The 18941-nt window shown below is 31.9% G+C and overlaps 4 protein-coding genes and 1 pseudogene across 4 annotated transcripts; all 5 read right to left on the bottom strand.

The window, feature by feature from the left end:
- Positions 1–1849: 1849 nt before the first annotated feature.
- LOC108851915 (15.7 kDa heat shock protein, peroxisomal) lies at positions 1850–3004 on the bottom strand. The gene is made up of 2 exons (XM_018625390.2): positions 2771–3004; positions 1850–2326 (listed from the first exon to the last, which is right to left on the bottom strand). Exons 1-2 carry the CDS (start codon positions 2889–2891, stop codon positions 2028–2030), a joined length of 420 nt encoding a protein of 139 aa, XP_018480892.1. The 5' UTR covers positions 2892–3004; the 3' UTR covers positions 1850–2027.
- Positions 3005–3884: 880 nt separating this feature from the next.
- Positions 3885–4673, bottom strand: LOC108850600 (ERAD-associated E3 ubiquitin-protein ligase HRD1-like). Its single transcript, XM_018624101.2, has one exon. It carries the CDS (start codon positions 4594–4596, stop codon positions 3970–3972), a length of 627 nt encoding a protein of 208 aa, XP_018479603.2. The 5' UTR covers positions 4597–4673; the 3' UTR covers positions 3885–3969.
- A 1360-nt stretch (positions 4674–6033) lies between these two features.
- Positions 6034–6861, bottom strand: LOC108853023 (uncharacterized). The gene has a single exon (XM_018626492.2). The coding sequence runs from the start codon at positions 6772–6774 to the stop codon at positions 6160–6162; it is 615 nt and encodes a 204-aa protein (XP_018481994.2). The 5' UTR covers positions 6775–6861; the 3' UTR covers positions 6034–6159.
- Positions 6862–10815: 3954 nt separating this feature from the next.
- Positions 10816–11353, bottom strand: LOC108835026 (uncharacterized; annotated as a pseudogene).
- Positions 11354–16625: 5272 nt separating this feature from the next.
- Positions 16626–18609, bottom strand: LOC108849320 (plasmodesmata-located protein 7). The gene is made up of 3 exons (XM_018622868.2): positions 17730–18609; positions 17102–17215; positions 16626–16834 (listed from the first exon to the last, which is right to left on the bottom strand). The coding sequence occupies exons 1-3, from the start codon at positions 18457–18459 to the stop codon at positions 16827–16829; spliced, it is 852 nt and encodes a 283-aa protein (XP_018478370.2). The 5' UTR covers positions 18460–18609; the 3' UTR covers positions 16626–16826.
- Positions 18610–18941: the final 332 nt, after the last annotated feature.

Genomic DNA, 18941 nt, shown 5'->3' with positions numbered 1-18941 from the left:
ATTGTGATTCAAATATTTTTGGATCACATGGATTCAGTTTTTCAAATACTTTGATATATGTTTTGCATTTTCTAAGTTTTGATTTGGATCCCGTACTATTTTAAGGTTATACTATTTTTAAGATTTAAATATTTTGCAGTCCTAAAAATAGGTATTCAAAACTTGAAAATAAATACCTCAAATATTTAAATACATATTTCTTAATCTGATATATAAAACACTTACAATCGACATGAATTAGCCAAACTCGAAATGATTTCTAGTTTTCTAAATAAGTTTTGAACATAATTATAAACTAGATCTTGATCCGTCCAACTGGACGGGTGTTTTCTTTAACTTGTAAATTTTTTATCAATTTATAGCAAATTGAAAATTATTAGATTTTATAAAATATGGCCTACTTTCTTTGCTATCATAAGATTGATTGTTATCATATTTAATGTACTTGTAACACGAAAAATATTAATACTTTAATATAGAGATGGCAATTGGGCTCTCCCGTCCCGTCTCGTCCCGAACCGCTGCGGGTTCGACTTTTGACGGTACACGGCGGGCCTGTCCCGCGCAGGATGCGGTCCTCAAACTAACTACCCAATCCCGTACCGCGAAATATGCAGGCCTTCGCGGACCATCCCGCGGGACATCGAATATTACATTGCTTATTTCTACATGCACAAACATAGACATGAATTGATTTTCATCTTGCACATGATCGAGTATACTCTTATAAGATCAATACATTAAGCTTATACAAAACAAATGTATTTATTATCATTTATGATGGCTTGAAGAAGCTCTACCAGTTCAGATTAGAGGCGCTTGGGAAACCGGAAGCATCATCGACACTGAAACCATCATCAATGGAGTTACATAGTGTCTAATCTCTCTCTCTCTCTCTCTCTCTCTCTCTCTCTCTCTCTCTCTCTCTCTCTCTCTCTCTCTCTCTCATGTGAAAGCATAAATGGAGACTTAGGATTACCGCAAAATCCCGCGGTTTAACCCATCCCGCTTTCGACCCGTCCCATTTTGAGCTCATCCCGCTTTGAACCCGTCCCGCTTTGAGCCCGTCCCGCGAGGCCCGCAATTTTGCGGGCTTATCAAATGGAGACCTAATCTCGCCCCGCAGCAAGCTTTTACGGGCCAAGCCCGCGGTCCAGGTCCTTGATTGCCATCCCTACTTTAATATATATATTTTTACATTATTTATTTGATATTGTAGTTATAATATAGAAAATATAGTTTTTAAATTAATAATGATAAATTAATGGACAAAAAATATTGTTTGAAAAAATATTTTTATCTACGTATTATATATAAACTATAAATATCAATAACTATAATAAACCAAATGGTCCAATAAATAATTTAGTTATTTACAATTCTATAGTAACAGTTTTTTTCTAAAACACAAGTCCAAGATATATGTTATTTTTTTGTCCAAATTACATTTTATTTTTTAGTTATGTAATTCATGTTACCAAACAAAATTAAAAATATTTCTACTTTAATAAGATAGATTGTACTTACACCTAAAATATCACTGATCCGACCTAACATAAAAAAAAAACTAGAATCTTTTACGGCACTAAATTTGAAAACTCAAAACGTGATCCAAATCTATACAATCTTTTTTTTTTTGTGAACAACTCTAACCATACAATCCAATTTGTACAAACTCTAGGCTTATGAAAACCAACCTGGTTTTTGCCCAAAAGAAATCCACTTGGTTAGTTCAGTTATACTTCAGGGGCTTTCTAGCGATCTAAATCGATGTGTTTGAATTATCCTTGGTCTGAGATCTTAGAAACGTTTGTTAACAGTACTAAAACCACACTTTAGTACACATGAATTTGTGAAGTAGAGAGTACAATCTCATTTGAAGTTTTGGCTCATGAAAACCAAAACCCAATAAAACGGGATTTGATTTTGCAATTTTGTTTGATTCATGAAGTACTATTTTACAGTCTACATTTTATTCAAACTTTAGGCTAATGAGAACCAAAAGCCGGTTCAAACCAGTTTAAATTTCAGAGCCTGCTAGTGATATTGATATTCCGTACTTTGGAGGATTTGGGTGACGTATCTTTAGGAACGACCACCGTGAGGAGACCGTTCTCCACGTAAGCTTTTACTTGGTCGATTTTCACATTTTCTGGCAATTCAATCCTTCGGAGAAACTCGCCTTTACCGGAAAAAGCTTCTCTCTCCGCTACATGCCACACTAAATCCTCTTTCTTTTCTTTCTCTTCCTTCTTCAGTCCTTCTCCTTTAATGCTTAGAACGTTTCCTTCTTCAATTTGCACTTTTATGTCTTCTTTGTTGTACCCTAATAACAAAATAGTCCATGGAATGCTTTTTACATTAAGAAAATATTCCAAAGTAAATAAAAACGTAAATAATAAGAGAAAACTAAATTGAGTCTGGAAAACCTAATAAACTATGAATTTTAACTTTTTAAGACCTAAAACTAAAATGAAATTATAAATTCTACAAGCAATAAAACCGTGATTGAAAAAACCGTAATTGCATAAAATCATTTAATTAGGACATAACTATCTAATAGTTTATTTTTCAACCATTTTTATTATATTCAATTTTCCCTTACAAAAACAAAAATTGTCAATAAATTTTTAAAAATAAGTATTGTAAAATTACTCAAATTTGTTTTTAAATTACTAGAAAAAGTTATCCAAATTACACATTACTTATCATGAATTTGATACATACCCTTAGTGGAAATTTTTCAAATAATAATAATTTGTCTTTTTACCTGGAACGTTGGCTTTGAAGATATGAGCATTTGCAGATTCCATCCAATCAATCAGAGCTGTTGATCCTCCTGACCATTCACGAAATCTCCAAAATGGATGCCAGAATATTCCATCTGCCATTTGTTTTCTTCTCTTTTCTTCTTCTTTAGCGGAGCTTATTTCCAAAACAAACGTGCATATGTATATAGAGAAGAAATGAGTAAGATTCTAGACAGTTCTTCGTTATCTTGTTCTTTCTTATCTATATCCAGAACATTGGAGAAGATGAAAGAGGGGTCAGTGTAACCTACGGGCCGGAGTACAATGCTATCGTGGAAATCAATTATTTCAACCGTTGGACGAAAATTCAGGACAAAAACTATTGCACTTTTTATTTAAGTTAAAACGATTAACATCTTCTTTTTTTTTTTTTGCTTAAAAAACAATCGAAGATTAACAAAACAATTAACATCTTCAGGCACTCACTCAGTTTTTATGATACAATTAGTTCTTGTTGTCATTCACCTTCTTCATTATATTTTAACAAAGAAAATATATATCTTTGTCTCAATCTTCTTTGGCTACATCACTTCATATTTTGGGAAATTCATAAACAAAGTTTTTTTTGTTCATAAACAAAGTGATGATGTAAAGTTTAAAGCTTCATGTCTGTTCTGTTTCAGTCAGAACCTCTTTTATCTTTTTAACTTTTTGCAGCTGAAGAATGTTTTTGTTAGAGATAAAGATAAACCAGCAAAACTGAGCAGCTTTAGTTTACAAAAAAAAAAAAAAACTGAGCAGCTAGGCATATCTCATCTGTTATGAAGATCATATATGCTTACACAGAGCAAGCGACCATGGATCAGAAGATGTTGTATGGAATCTGCAGTATCCAATTCAAATGCAGCGAGGCAATATAATAACAAAAAAAAAAAAATTCTCAAGAGACAAATGCATCAAACAGGGAGATCAAACTTTAGAAACATGAAAGTAGAGATAAAGAGTAAACAACCCATCAATATGCACTTTATACAACTTAGTAGTAACTGGATGTTTTTAAGTAAAGAAAATGAAGATTTGTATCTTATTCATCTATCGAATTGGAATTCAATCTATTAACAAAGTTATGCTTCTGATGAATAATTGCAAGTAAAAAGATTTTTCTTTGAAACTCATACTAGGTCAATGTCAAGCTTGAAATATTCAAAACCCTGAACTTCTAGTTCATTCTTTGATGCTCTGCTTCTTGATCTTCCATAGGAACAGTACTCCGACACAAGGGACACGAGTTTTGCCGACTAAGCCACATGAAGAGACAATCTTGATGGAACATATGTTTGCACTGAGGCATCCGGATGATGTTTTTGGTACTGTCCACAAAATCCTCAATACAAATCGAACACTGAATATCACTTTTTTCTTTCAGATCCGTCGGTTTGAGTCTCTGTGCTTTCAATAATCTCCTGATAACTAATGTTGACGGTTCTTTCAGATCCATCCGTCGCATGTCTTGGATGAAACTGATATGGACTGTTACAAAAACAGGTTCTCGAAGAGAAACATCAGTAGCAAGCGAATGATTGATTTCATCGTTGATTGTTTCACCTAATAGTGGACAATGAGACACCATTTGTTCGTGAAGGAATTGAGAGATACTACTTGCGCTGAAGCCGTGAAGTGGCTTATAGCAGACGCGATATGATCCTACGTGTATTGCCACTCCACTTTCGTCTTCGAGGATCAGTTCGTGTACATGGAACAAGACCGTGTTCGTAGACTCCATGTTTCGAGCTAGGTTAGACACCAACGTGGCGACTTCGGCTGTGATACTAGTTTCTGTCTCCATGGCCGCAGATATAGAAGAAGTACGCAAACCCTAATTTAAGATTTAACAAAGATGAAGATTGTTTATCTTAAACAGAATCGATTTCTTGAAGGGTGAATGAATGAGTGAATCATATCTATATATAGAGAGAGGAGGATGTTTTATTTCCTTTTTCTAAAACTCTGACCGTTGATTTGCTCTTTCCTTTTTTTTTTGTAACACAAAATTGATTTGTTCTTTCCTTTTTTCACAATTTGGGTTTATTGTACCGGAATTAAATCTAAAATTAAATGTTTGGTAACCGACACGGGTTTCTTATGGTTTAGCAGTTAACTGACCGTTGATTTGTTTGGTAACCGGCTCGGTTTGGAATTAAATATAAATTAAATGTTTGGTAACCGGCTCGGTTTCTAAAACTCTATATTGATCAGACCGTTGATGCTGAACTCGAGTTTTCTATGACATATAGTGTTCTTTTCTACCAAATTATGTAATATGTTAAAGAACCGCGTGCAGTAAAAGTAGTGACTGCAGGTTCCTTAGAGATGATGGCCAGCTTGAACCTTATGGTCTGTTCTGTTTCAGTTAGAAGTCTTTTTTCATATTTATTAATCCGGTAAATAGCTTTGAAACCTTTCTGATTACTGTTTTGCAGCTGGAGAATGTTTTGTTTCACAGAGGACCCATGATTACTAGAGTAGTAGCTTAAGAATTTGATCATATGTTTACTGATCAGAGAGCAAAGGGACTATTGATTGAAGATGTATGTATGAAATTTTCAGTACCCAAGTGCATCAATGATGGACAAACCATAGGAATCATGATGCATCTAGTTGATGAAATTTTAAGACAAAGAAAGTAGAGATAAGGAGCCAATAAGTACTTTCAATTGCATGAAACATATATGTTACACTGAAATAAGATCAAGGGAGATAACAGAACAATTATTTCAAGTTTTATACTAAAAGTTACAAATTTTCCAAACATATACCCAATGTCGTCCATACAGAGAAATCATTCAGAAACCCTAAGCCGATCTCTAAACTCCAAACCCTAATCTGATATCTTTTCAAGAATCTGTTTCTTGATCCAAGCCGTAGGGAATACTCCGGCACAAGGGACTGCAGGTTCTTCAGAGAAGATGGCAAGTGTGAACCTTCTGGTCTGCTCTGTTTCAGTTAGAACCTTTTTCCATATTTGTTAATCGAGCAATAGCTTTGAAATCTTTCTGGATTAATTTTTCGCAGCTGGAGACTGTTTGTTTCGACAGATGATCAATGATTACTAGAGTAGTAGCCTGAGGAATTTGATCATATGCTTACAGATCAGAGCAAAGGGGCTACTGATTTGAAGATGTATGTATGAAATTTTCAGTACCCAATATAAATGCATCCATTTGATGAAACATCCAATTACATGAAACATGTACGTTACACTGAAATAAGATCAAGAGAGGTACCAGAACAATTATTTCAAGATTTATACTAAAAAGTTACAAAATTTCCAAACATATATCTTAATACAGAAAATTATTCAAAAACCCTAAACCGATCTATACCCTCCAAACCCTAATCTGATATCTTTTCAAGAGTCTGTTTCTTGATCCAAGCCGTAGGGAACACTCCGGCACAAGGGACATGAGTTTTGCCGAGCAAGCCACTCAAAGAGACAATCTTGATGAAACCTATGCAAACATTTAGGCATCTCAATGACTTCTTGATGATTCTTGGACAAATCCTCAATACAAATCGAACACTGAATCTCGTTGTTCTCGACTTCAACTCTCTGTTCGTCCGCTAACCTCTGGAAAACTTCACCGGAAGCACCTCTCGATGGAGTAGGTTCGTCGGGCGGAAAAATCAAACGTGTCTCTCTGATGAAATCGACAGTGACGAATACGAAAGCAGGCTCTCTAAGGGAAACGTCGTTAGCAAGTTCGCGATTGATATCAAGAGCGATCTTTTGACCTAGAAACTGAGACTGGGGAACTTGCTCATCGCGAAGGAGTCGAGAGAGATGATGCGGCGTGAAGCCGCCGTCGCTTGGGTTCAGGTTGATGTGATCCGATGCTAAAACGTGTACCACTCCTGTTTCGTCTTGGATGAGTTCTTGTAAGACGATATCGACCGTGTTCGTGAATATTTTGGGTAGGTTCGCCACCAGCGTGTAGACTTTCGGTGTATCGATTTGTGTTTCCATGGCCGCAAGAATAAGGAAGAAAAGAAAAAAACCCTAATTTCGAAAGTAAAGAAGACAAAAAGATTGTTGAGAGCGAGAGAGCGAGAGAGATCGATTCCCGAGTGAGGGTTGTGTAGTATATATAGGATGTTTGGTTTATTTCATTTTCTAAGAAACAGATCATTCATTGACTATTTCCTTTTTTTTTTTTGTAACAGGACTATTTCCTTTTTTCTGAAATCCGAACGTTAACTAATTGTTCACATTAGGATAACTGTACCGGAATTCAATAAGTTCGGTTTATTCTGGTTTAGCTGTTGAGATTCTAATTAATAAGCATCCGAAATCCGGTAACAGATGATAGAACCCGATTTTTTCTAGATCCTCCTCGACAGAGAAGAAAGACAATTGAGGTCACTTTGTAAATATCCTCTCCAGCTTTTAAAGAGAGAACAAATGACTATATCATCATCTATAAGATTGTAATCATTATAAAATAAAAAAGGTAACTTTTCTTTATAAATAAATTATTTTCGGATAAAATATAAATCTACACTTATTATTTTACATCATAACAACAAAAAAAATTTAAAAGTAAAATATAATAAAATGAATCTTTGTGTCTTTTTATTGCATCTGTCTGATGCATTTTTCATATGCATTCGTTAAGAATTGTTATCCTCTTATTATTAAAATGGAAGCAAAAATAGAGAGTAACCTTTAAAGAGTATTATATTTTCGAGTTTGCCATTTTGACGACGTGTCGGCACGAAGTTCTTTCTCAGACCCTTTATGAAAGAAGGCTTAATCACCTTAGGATATTACGGTTATTGCCATTGGACAGACATGCATATTCGTATGTCCCTTATACATAGTTTCATGTATGCATATATATAAAAGGGAAGAAGTTAATTTCGGGACCATATTTATTTCGAAATCGAATTTTGATTATTCTCTTCCTTTCCACTTTCCATATTTCTAATTGATCTTTACGAAGATTTTCCAAATTTGTTTCTCATATGGAAATTGAATTTTGACAAATATTAAATAGTGAGTGAGTTAGAAACTAATTAGATTCGTTTTTCCATGATTTACATACGAAATTTACTGCATTATTTTCACTTTCTATATATTTTGTCCACGTGATTATTTCATTCCTTTCCACTTTCTATATTTTGAAATGATCTTTAGGAAGATTTTGTAAATTTGTTTTGCATATGGAAATAGAATTATGACTCATATTAAATAGAGAGTGAATTATGATCTTTTTATTTCGAAATCGAATTTTGATTATTCTCTTCCTTTCCACTTTCCATATTTCTAATTGACATTTACGAAGATTTTCCAAATTTGTTTCTCATATGGAAATTGAATTTTGACAAATATTAAATAGTGAGTGAGTTAGGAACTAATTAGATTCGTTTTTCCATGATTTGCATACGAAATTTACTGCATTATTTTCACTTTCTATATATTTTGTTATAAGATCAGTCAGTAGGGATTACGAGTATATATATTTTCAAATAGTTGTCCAAATATCTTAAACATTTATTATGATGTTCACTTTTTTATCATGATCAGGTGGGCTCAACCAAGTGAGAACGATTGATGGATTTTCGAGAATTTTATTCGAGCCTGACGATGTTCCAGAGATCCCGTCTTTCAGAAAGAGGTAATACCATTTGATAGTGAGATAGACATTACATAATATACTAACTTAAATTATATTGTTTTAATAGGATTCCCTTCTATAACTACTAAGGGAATTTGGTATGGATGTGCTGCTTACGATCTTGGATTTTATTCTATGGTTTAAATTTGTTTTGTTGTGTTCCATTATGAGTTCACACTTTCTTATTTTGGTGTTTTTCATTAACAATCTTTTAATTTTAAACTTTAATTTATAATATATTTTTCCCATAATTACTTTTTAATTCAAATAAACCTGAAATTATATATATATATATATATATATAACTAACATTTATAATTGACTGAACAAGTATTAACATTAAACATAAAAACAGTAGAAGTATACATATATATATATATTAGAGGCCATTATCCAATTAAGTATAACATGATTTTTTTACATTTAAAAAAAAATATTTATTCATAATTTTAGACAATTGTGAATTAAGGCACAACAAAACATAATTATTATATAGACCAAATTCTTCAAGAATGATAATAATGGCAATAACGCCAAATATATCATGTATATAGAGTATATTTCATTTTATAAAAATATGTATTTCTAAATTCTAGATAATTCCCTACCAAATTCTTCAAGAATGATAATAATGGCAATAACACCAAATATATCATGTATATAGAGTATATTTCATTTTATAAAAATATGTATTTCTAAATTCTAGATAATTCCCTATAATCTATTCAGAATAGGAAAACAACATTTCATATTTCAAAAAAAAAATCAATATCTTATGTACTGCCCGATTTTATTACATTTATTAGAATTTAATACTTCTACATTGTATTCTTTTAATTTTATAAATACATAATGTTGGAAAATAACATTTCAAACTTTAATTTTTTTTAAAAGGTTTATCTCATCCCGCGCAGGACGCGGATCTCACCCTAGTTATAAATTAAAAGTTGTGTCTATTTCCCTCTAAAACTTTAAAATAAAACTAATTAAACAAAAAAATGATAATTCTTATAATAATGAGTAAAATGTAACATATATACTATTAAAGCAGGATCCTATTGTGCTTTTTACCTAAACTTGCCATTTCTTTAACTAACATTGCTTATTTCATTAAGGGTAATCAAATAATATTAACAACACATTTTTATTGGGTCATTTTTCTGGATCCAGGCCACTGCCCACATCATCTCTCTTGGGCCATTGGGCCGATTAAGAAATCAGATCTAATTCTTATTTTTTTCTCCAAGTTCAAATAATTTAGTTTCAACAATTCTTAATATTTTTTGTAGTGAACAAAAATTAATAACTTAATTATTATGTTTTTTCTTTTTAATATAATTTAAGCATTCATAAAAAAAATTGAATTTTTTCATTGAAAAGTTTAAATCTTTATTAAAGTATATAATTTTTTATAAAAAAAATTAACCACATAATAAAATTAATATATCAGAGTTATACCAACTTAATTCATTAAAAAATAAAGTTTAATTTTCTAAACATAAATACTCATTAGACCTGGACGTTCGGATACCCATTTGGGTACGGATCGGTTCCTTCGGATATCGAGTTTTTCGGGTTTTGAAATTAAACCCCATTCGGGTTTTGAAATTAAACCCCATTCGGGTATTATAAAGTTTCGGATCGGGTTCGAGTCAGGTCTTTCCGGGTCCGGGTGAGTTCGGTTCTCATGCATAAGAACCTGAAAAATAACCAAATAACCAAAGTATCTAACGGGTTCGGTTATTTGTACTCAAAGTAACCAAAGTATCTGATTCGGTTCAAATTTTTGTATCCAAATTATTCAAAAGTAACCAAAATATACATTTTATACAGCTTTTTGGGTAAACTTTTATCCAAACTATCATATTTTATCCAAAAATATTCAAAAGTACCGAAAATAACTACTATAGTTAACTTATATATTAATTTAAAAATTAAAATAATTATAAATATAATTATAACATATATTTTTAGATATATATTCACATTTCGGATATCTTCGGGTACTCATTTGGTTCTCGGTTTGGGTCAGATTCGGGACCGGTTCTTCGGATATAACAATTTAGAACTCATTCGGATATTTACCTCGGGTCTGATCGGATTCGGGACCCTGATTTTCGGGTCGGTTTCAGGTTGGTTCTTTGGATCCGGATATTGTGCTCTGGCTGTATTCTTTTAAAATGAAACACGATAAAGAAAGATAAAAAGCTTAAGTCTTTTATAAAAAACAAATATATAAAAATATGACATTTACTAAATATTCGTCAATTTAAAATAAAAATAAAGGAAAATACATCCGCGCTTTGAAAGCGCGGATCAAAATCTAGTATATATTAAAGGATAAGCTTTATCATTTGATACGTTCACATTATGTTTGTCATGTGGCAACTTCACAGTGATTTGAGGTGCAGAGAGTTTCCCGTTGATGATGTGATCAAACTTTTGTTCAGTCCATTTAACATGTACATGACGAGAGTTTTGTCACTGACTGGAGCCTCCACATTTTCCAGAAAATCGGCAATGGCTTTGAGACTCTGTGAATACTCTTGAATAGACTGATCTCCAATTTCCTTGGTTCGGAGGTCGTTCTCAAGTTGAATTGCACGTGATTCCTTGTTGTTTCTGAACTGGTTTTCGATGCCATATGTCTATCACTGATCCTCCGGTTTTGAATGAAGACTTGAAGAGAGGCGGTGCAAGAGTGCCATAGATCCACAACTTGACCAATCCATCTCGTTTCTGCCACGCAAGATCATCATCACCGATTGGTAGGGAAGTACCGTTGACGTGTCCAAGGACATCAAATGTTAAGCAATGGGTCAGGAAGAGCTCCCTCCATGCATCATAGTTAAACACATCAAGGTCTAACACCAAGGGTATGTGCTATTTGAAATTCTTCACTCCAAAGGATCTCTCAATATTTGCCATAGGGACAGATTTGTAGAAGAGTTACTTGATAGATGACGAAAAAAGAAAGAAGAAATTTAAAAAAAAAAAACTGTGCTCTGATACCATGAAAAATGTCAATTGACTTTGTTACCTTGTTCATTGATATTACGATTACATATAAAGGGGAGTTTGTTACAAGTGAGAATGATCTCCCTACATTATAGGATAATTACAAAATGGAATAAAAATATCTGAGTATATTCTTTCACTCTATGCAAATTGAATACTGAGTTTCGTTATTTCATTTCAAATCCACTCTACGTTCTTCCACCAATCTTTGAAAAAATTTCAAACGCAGCAGGAACATCAGACGGCGACCCCAAACGCCTCTCTTTGACGAATTCAACATGCACATTCACGAAGACAGGCTCTCGGAGAATTTTATCATTACTAAGTGACCAATTTTTATTAGCGATTCTTTCACCTATGTGTTGAGATTCATTAATGTGTTGACTACGAAGGAGTTCAGAGATATGACTGGGCGTGAAGCCGTGTGGCTCGAAGCGGATGTAACGTGATCTTATATGTGTTACCTTTCCACTTTCGTCTTCCGTGAAATCTTCAATCAGATTGTGTACACAGATTGAGAGAATGTTCATTGACTCCATGTTTAGCGCTAGATTCATCACCTTCGTTTCAACTTCAATTATTTATATTTCCAGGGCAATAGTAGATGAAGATTGAAACGACAATAAACCATAAATAATTCGGATTCGAGTGTTATTGTTTTACATATTTTTATGGATTTGAAAATACAAATCAAATCAAGTGTTATTGGTTTTGTGATTTTATAATACATATTCAAATCAAGTGTTATTGGTTCTATGATTTTAAAATCTATATTAAAATCCATTGTTATTGGTTTTATGATTTCAAAATAGATTTTAAAATTAAGTGTTATTCAATAATAATGATTTGTTTATGGATTTGATTTAAAATTGGATTAGAATGGATTTATGAGTGATTTTAAGTTAAAAAATACAAAAGAGCAAATATTGCATTGAACCTTGTTATTTTGACAAGTTCCGTATATATATTGCATATGTTAATTATTAAAGGCATTCACAAAGATACGAGACTTTTGTTAACGGTAGTCTTTGAAAGTTTTCATTTAAAAATGTCATTTGTAATGTTATCATAATATACAAAATGCTAAACACATATTATAGTTTTTATATTTATTACAGAACTGAACTTATTTAGGGGAAATCTAATAAATTGTATAAGAAAAATGGTATTTTTGACAATTTCTCACTTATTATTATATTATTTTGACGACTACATCATATACGAAGCAGTTATTTTACCACTGTTTTCTTGGTTCTGTCTTTGTATATTGTACTTTGTACAAGTAGTTCTCATGATGTAAGTTATAGACTTTTAAGCACCATAACTAAATTATCTATTGGAGGCGACGAAAAAATTGCATTGAAAATAAATTTAGTTAACTTTCATACGAAGATACAACTTGTATCATGTCAATTCTATACATAATAATTTGACTGATTTATGATAATCTAGTTATTTTGATTCTTGATTATGAAATCTATTTATTTGATTTTAAAATCAATGAATTTATCAAAATTTTCTAAATCCAAAAAATATTCTTAAATTCATTAGAATACTACAACCAATAACGTCCATGAAATTTTTTTCTCCTAAGAAGAAGAGAGAGACTTTGAGATTGAAATCTTTGGTAAACGAGTGAGTTATATACTTATATATAAAGAGAGAGAGTGTGATGTTGCAAAACTAGGTTTTTATTTCCTTAATTTTGTAAAGTTTTATAATTTTCTTTTTCTTTGTAAAACGATCATTTATTGATAGTTATTTCCTTATTTTGTTTCTTTTTTGTTAAGAGTCAATCGTTGATAGTTAGTTGTTTCCTTTTTCATTATAAAAATTCGACTGTTAATAAAAAAAATTGTACCTTGGCATATTGTACTGGAAGCTCAGCCAAAAAGAATAGGTTTTTTTTGGAAAAAAAGAATAGGTTTGTTGGGGTTTGGGAGATTTAATTAATTATGGGAAATGCAAAAAAAGATAACTGATGAAACGACTGGGGGTTGGTTATTTATTTCTGATATATATAGGTGTTACACGTGACCAATGGTTCAATTCATGAATCATGCATATTCACACGATTAAAACTTTGGCTCTCTAGCTGATAAAAAATTAATCGCACCCATGATGCATAAAGTAATCTTTATATTATAGCAAAATGTTTTTATTTTCAGTTGATATCATTATCTTTGATAAGAAGTTTAATCCAAAACTTGAACTTATTACAGTATAAGATATGTAATCCAAAACTTAAACTCATAGATATATTGAAGTATTTATGTATATGATACTTCCCCTATATTAAAAAGATGTATAACTTTTACACATGTTACTAAAACATATGATAATAAATATGTTTATGTTTTTCACTGACGTCATCATTTTTTATATGAAAAATGTTAATTCAACAATTGAGTTTATCATATTTTTGTACTGTAAGGTACAAGATCTTCTTTCTTTATAAGAGCTAACATCACTAAACTGTTTTCGAAAATTAATAGGGGTTATTTGTGAAATAACCAAAAATAATGGAAAATTAGATTTTAGTAAAAAGGTATGAGAGTAAAAGAAAGAGAAAATAAAGAGAGAAAAAGTGATTTTGGTTACTTTGTGAATTTGTGTTTTTTCCTTGTATATTAAGTCTAATTTCCCAAATTAATATATGTTCTTCTCTGACGTACCCTTTTAAACTTCCTTTAATTTTTGAACAATGTACCCATTTCACACTCCTCTTTTAGTTTCTTAAAGACACATGATTTAACACTAATCTTTCAATTTTTGAGTAGCATACTCTTCCAATTTTTTTTTTAAATTTCTGAACGATGCGCTTGCCCTTTTAATTGATTGATACATAAATGTTTAGTTATCAATATATACAGTGAAACCTCAATAAATTAATAATGTTGGAACTACACCAAAACTATATTTTTATTAATTTATAGAGATTATTAATTTATCGAGATACTAATTAAACCAAAAAAATAATTTGGGACTATGAAATTATATTAATTTATAGAGATATTAAGCTATCGATTATTAATTTAAAGAGGTTATACTGTAATAGGAAAACTATTTCTGTTTTCGTTAACATCATCATTCTAATAGGAAAAAAAACTAATCAAACGGTTTAGTTTATCACAATTTGTAATCTAACAATAAATATCAATTTTTATAAGATCTGACATCAACAAACAGTTTTAGCAAAAAAAAAAATTTCTTTCTCTAACGCATCTTTTTGTAAGTCTCTTTTAAATTTCTGAACAATTCACCTTTTCACATGTCTCTTTTAATTTTTGAAAGATACACTCTTTCATACTTCTTAGTTTCTAACAACACACTTTCATACTTTTCTTTTAAATTTTAAATGACACTCGTTTAATTGATTGATACTGAATGTTTAGTCAATTTAGTAACATTTATAGATTTTACTCTCATATATATATTTATTTTAAAATTTCATTGTTTTCTTTTAGAAGTATTTATTTAGCTTTTAGTTAGTGGTTATGCCGTTGTTGTATTTGGTTTATATTAGCGATGTCAACTGGGATCATCCACCCAGCCATGTCCCACCCCGATGCAGTCTCTTTCTTTGGCTGTTCTATAAGAGCCGCCGTGATCTGCGGGACTCAACATCTCTGCCCGAACCCCGCTAAATTCCTAGGACTTTGCAGTTCGGCCCGCAGGCCGTGACAAATTCCAAGTTCCAACAGCTGCAAAAAGTTTGTTAGGGTTATAGGGACTTTGTAAAGTTGCAGTGTCTTGGTTGTTTCTCAGAAGTAAGGTATTTTTACCTAGTTTAACAAGAAAGAACATAAATATGAGTTATAGTTTTCATTTTGCTTTGTGTATTAATAATTTGAAAGCAATCAAAGCAGATACAGAAGTAAAGCATATTACTTATTCCATGGGAGTGATTGCATTTATTTGTATTCAAGTCATTACCAATGCATATTGCATTTATTTTTATACAAGTCATTATTTGTATGCAAACGTAAAGCTACCAAATCACATTATTTGTAATTGTATACAAACCTAAGCTGCAAAATTAAACTGATGACCCATCGGTTACTAATCATAAACAATTGATTAAGCAACTTAGATTAGCTAAAATCCTAACCAAGTTAAGAGTTAATCCAACATTCACGCCAGAGATAACAGATGCATAGTGGATGCAGTCCATGTATTACCTTATTCGATTTGATCTAAAGATGGTTCTGATTTGTAGTTGGAAAAGACGGAGAATAATCCGCTGACAAGTCGGATCATGTTGTATTTCTATAAGTATCACTAATTTGACAATCAATAAAATTAATATTGATGTTATCTTCATGAAAATCTTCTAGAAATAATATGAAAAAACTGATGAAAAGAAATAAATGATATCGATAAACAGTTGTATAAATCTCTCATGATTCTCTCGCTTTTTTTTTCATATTCTCATCATTTGATACATCAATCGTCGAGTGATTAAGTTCTGCTGTGTAGAAATCAATGATGAAGATTCATATGAGATAAAATAGAGATCATTCCTTTTCGGATCACCAAAAGGGAGAGAGAACAATACGGTTTCGGTGATTTTTGGGTTTGAGTTATTATCCTTATCCAAACCCAATAACCAAGTTTTGATTTGATGTTAGATTTCTCTGAGAAGAATCAAAATGCTTTTCCGTTAAATAGTTAATCCTATTAAATTTTGCTATGTCATCGGTACACAGGTTCTTATATTGCGAATTGATTGTTAATCCATGGACTATCATATAGATTCTTGATTTTACAGACAAAGTTGCAAAAAAAGAAAAACTACTTTGAATTTTTTTGTAGAAAATCCTTAATCAAACAACCAAAAAGATATTTATTACACTAGAATCTATTATCAAGAAAATGTAACTAAAATTTTAGTTTACTGTAATTTAATCAACCACAGTCTAAAATTTAATCAACTTACCTAGAATAAATGACATTTTCTATTTTCCGCCAAGAAAAGAAGGAAAAAGGTTAGATTCTAGAATGAAGGAAACATTTGAGAAGAATATTGTAAAATCAGACATCCTTAGAAGAGAATATATTCCATTTGACAAATAAAGATCGACGTACACTTTTTCTTTAGACATATCTCTTCTCTGTGCCCTTTTACTTTGTTGCTTTAGTCATCTTTCTGGATATGCATAAAGCCCCTTAATATTATTCATTTTTCAGAACCTCCTTTTATCGGCTCTCTTTTCTTTAAAATAATTATTATCACAAGTATTATGTAACAACAATCGAGATAAAACAATTAAAATAGTGCTGGAAAAGTAATTAAAAAGAAATAATGAAAAAGTCGACAGAATCCAAAGCGATATACATCTCATCTGAAGTTTTGCTTTTCTGAGATCCACGCTCTTGACATTTATTTACCTGAAAAATTAAATTAAATACAAATGTTACTTTTAATTCATCTATTTTGAAGACAATTTTATGATGCGCCGTACATTATGCGCGCACGTTCAAGCATAATTCATAAAATCAGTTGACCATTAAGATCCATGCATGGAAAATTTGAATATACAATGTTTCTTTTTCTTTTTGTTGCTAAAATTGACTATACAATGTTATGTTTTATATGTTGTGAAAGAAATTAGATAATTAAATTTGAGGAAAGGGCAAGAAAAATTAATTGATTACCTCCGCGACTGCAAACGCCTCTTAGGAAAAGAAGGAAGATAATAAGAAGAACAACTGCAGCTAGTAGTCCTATGATAATGGCGAACGTCCTTTCTCCACCATAGTTTGTTTTATCTAATTTATTCAACAAAAATTAATGAAAACACAAAATTTATAATTAGATTCCATTTTACTATTTAACCAAAATTCCAGAGCAAAAACACCTGTTAGTTTTAGAGATACCTAATATATAGAACAAGTTAAATCCTCCGAAATTTTATGTAGAATGCTTCATAAAATATTGAATAAATATAAAAGAGACTAAAAATAAATAAAATTTTGTTCAAATATACCAAAGTTATGAGAAAAATAAAATCAACACAAAATTAGGTTAAGTAGAATCATTTACGAGAAATACACTACAGGCCTACACTTTTGAACAGTACCTAAGTCTTAATTTTGTGGGTTTTAAACTTTCAGATTTTGATGACAGTGATAAACAAAACAAAGTTTTATATTTATACCAGAAGTAGTAGTAATAATAATAATAATAATAATAATAATAATAATAATAATAATAATAATAATAATAATAATAAAATAAAAATAAAATTAATAATAATAATAATAATAGGTAAAAAGAAGTTACAATTATGAGACTTGGCATTGTATTTTCCACCGTCAGTTGAATATCTTGCGTAACACTTGGTCAAGAACATGTCTCCAAATACGGCAGTGCCACAATCGTTTTTAAGCCGTCCGATGGCCGTTCCTAAACAATCTTGGCACTCTGAAACGCTTAGATCTCCAACACACTGTCCCATACCTTGAACATCAGCGGAGCCTCCCGCTCGAAAATATCCTCCGCCGCCAAGTAGCTCCGTGAGAACAGCGTCTCTCTGGCTGATTCCGTCAGTATTGTAACCCTCAGATGGCCCACATTTCTTTAGGACAACGGTCTTGTCTTCTTGACCAAGGAAGCTGACATTATCGTACTTGATGTAGCAACCGGCTAGCTGGAGGGCCCCACCGCAGGTGTAAGGGCAAAGAGGGCCGACTTGGGAGACGGCACGTGCTACACACGTGGCGCAGTCGGGCATGGATAGGTCACCCCGGCATTGGAAAAGGCCACGAGCTGTGTCGGAAGAGGAAGAGCCCATGATGGTGAAGTTGTTGTAGGAAGAGTATGTAGCTGAGTTGACTAGAGAAGTGAGAAGCGAGTTGAGATTTGACTCATAAGGAGATGCGGGAGAGAATTTTTGCTGGGAGCAGCCACCGTAAACGAAAGCGTCTGTGGCGGAGGTGGCGGAGCAGAGCCCAGGACCAGTTGCGGCGAGGAGACAGAAGAAGAGTGGGAGAGTGTTCCTTAGTGATGCCATTGGTATTAATGAAAAAGGAGAGAAAGACACTAGCAATCAAAATGGATACTTATTTATACATGTATGTAATGCGGAATGATGAACTGATAGCGCTATTTCGTCAGAATTATGTACAATATTTTATCAAAAAAGGAAGTCTATTAAAAAAGCAAGGACAAAAGTATTTCTTGAACTTGGAAAAGAAAAGGCTGTGTTATATTAGAGCTTTCATTTCTTTCATTATTCTTATGGAGTATTATGAATATGTAGTTATGAGGTGTTAGTATTATTTTTTGGCCGAAGTTTAGTAAATGTAAAAAGACAAGTTTTTGTAATGGTTATAGTTGATATCATAATAAGAAGACTCCAACCCTAACTCTTCAATATTTTGGGTAATTTCCAAACCACTAGACCACAGTGAATTAGACGGTAGTATTATATAGTAATCAGTGATCTCATTTATTTAAATAAAATGGAGTTTACTACTACCCAATATTTAGAGT

The sequence above is a fragment of the Raphanus sativus genome, chromosome 4 (genome assembly GCF_000801105.2).
Source record: "Raphanus sativus cultivar WK10039 chromosome 4, ASM80110v3, whole genome shotgun sequence".
In the NCBI taxonomy this organism is placed as follows: Eukaryota; Viridiplantae; Streptophyta; class Magnoliopsida; order Brassicales; family Brassicaceae; genus Raphanus; species Raphanus sativus.
Note: the sequence above shows the minus strand (reverse complement) of the source record. Positions and strands in the feature narration are given on the sequence as shown.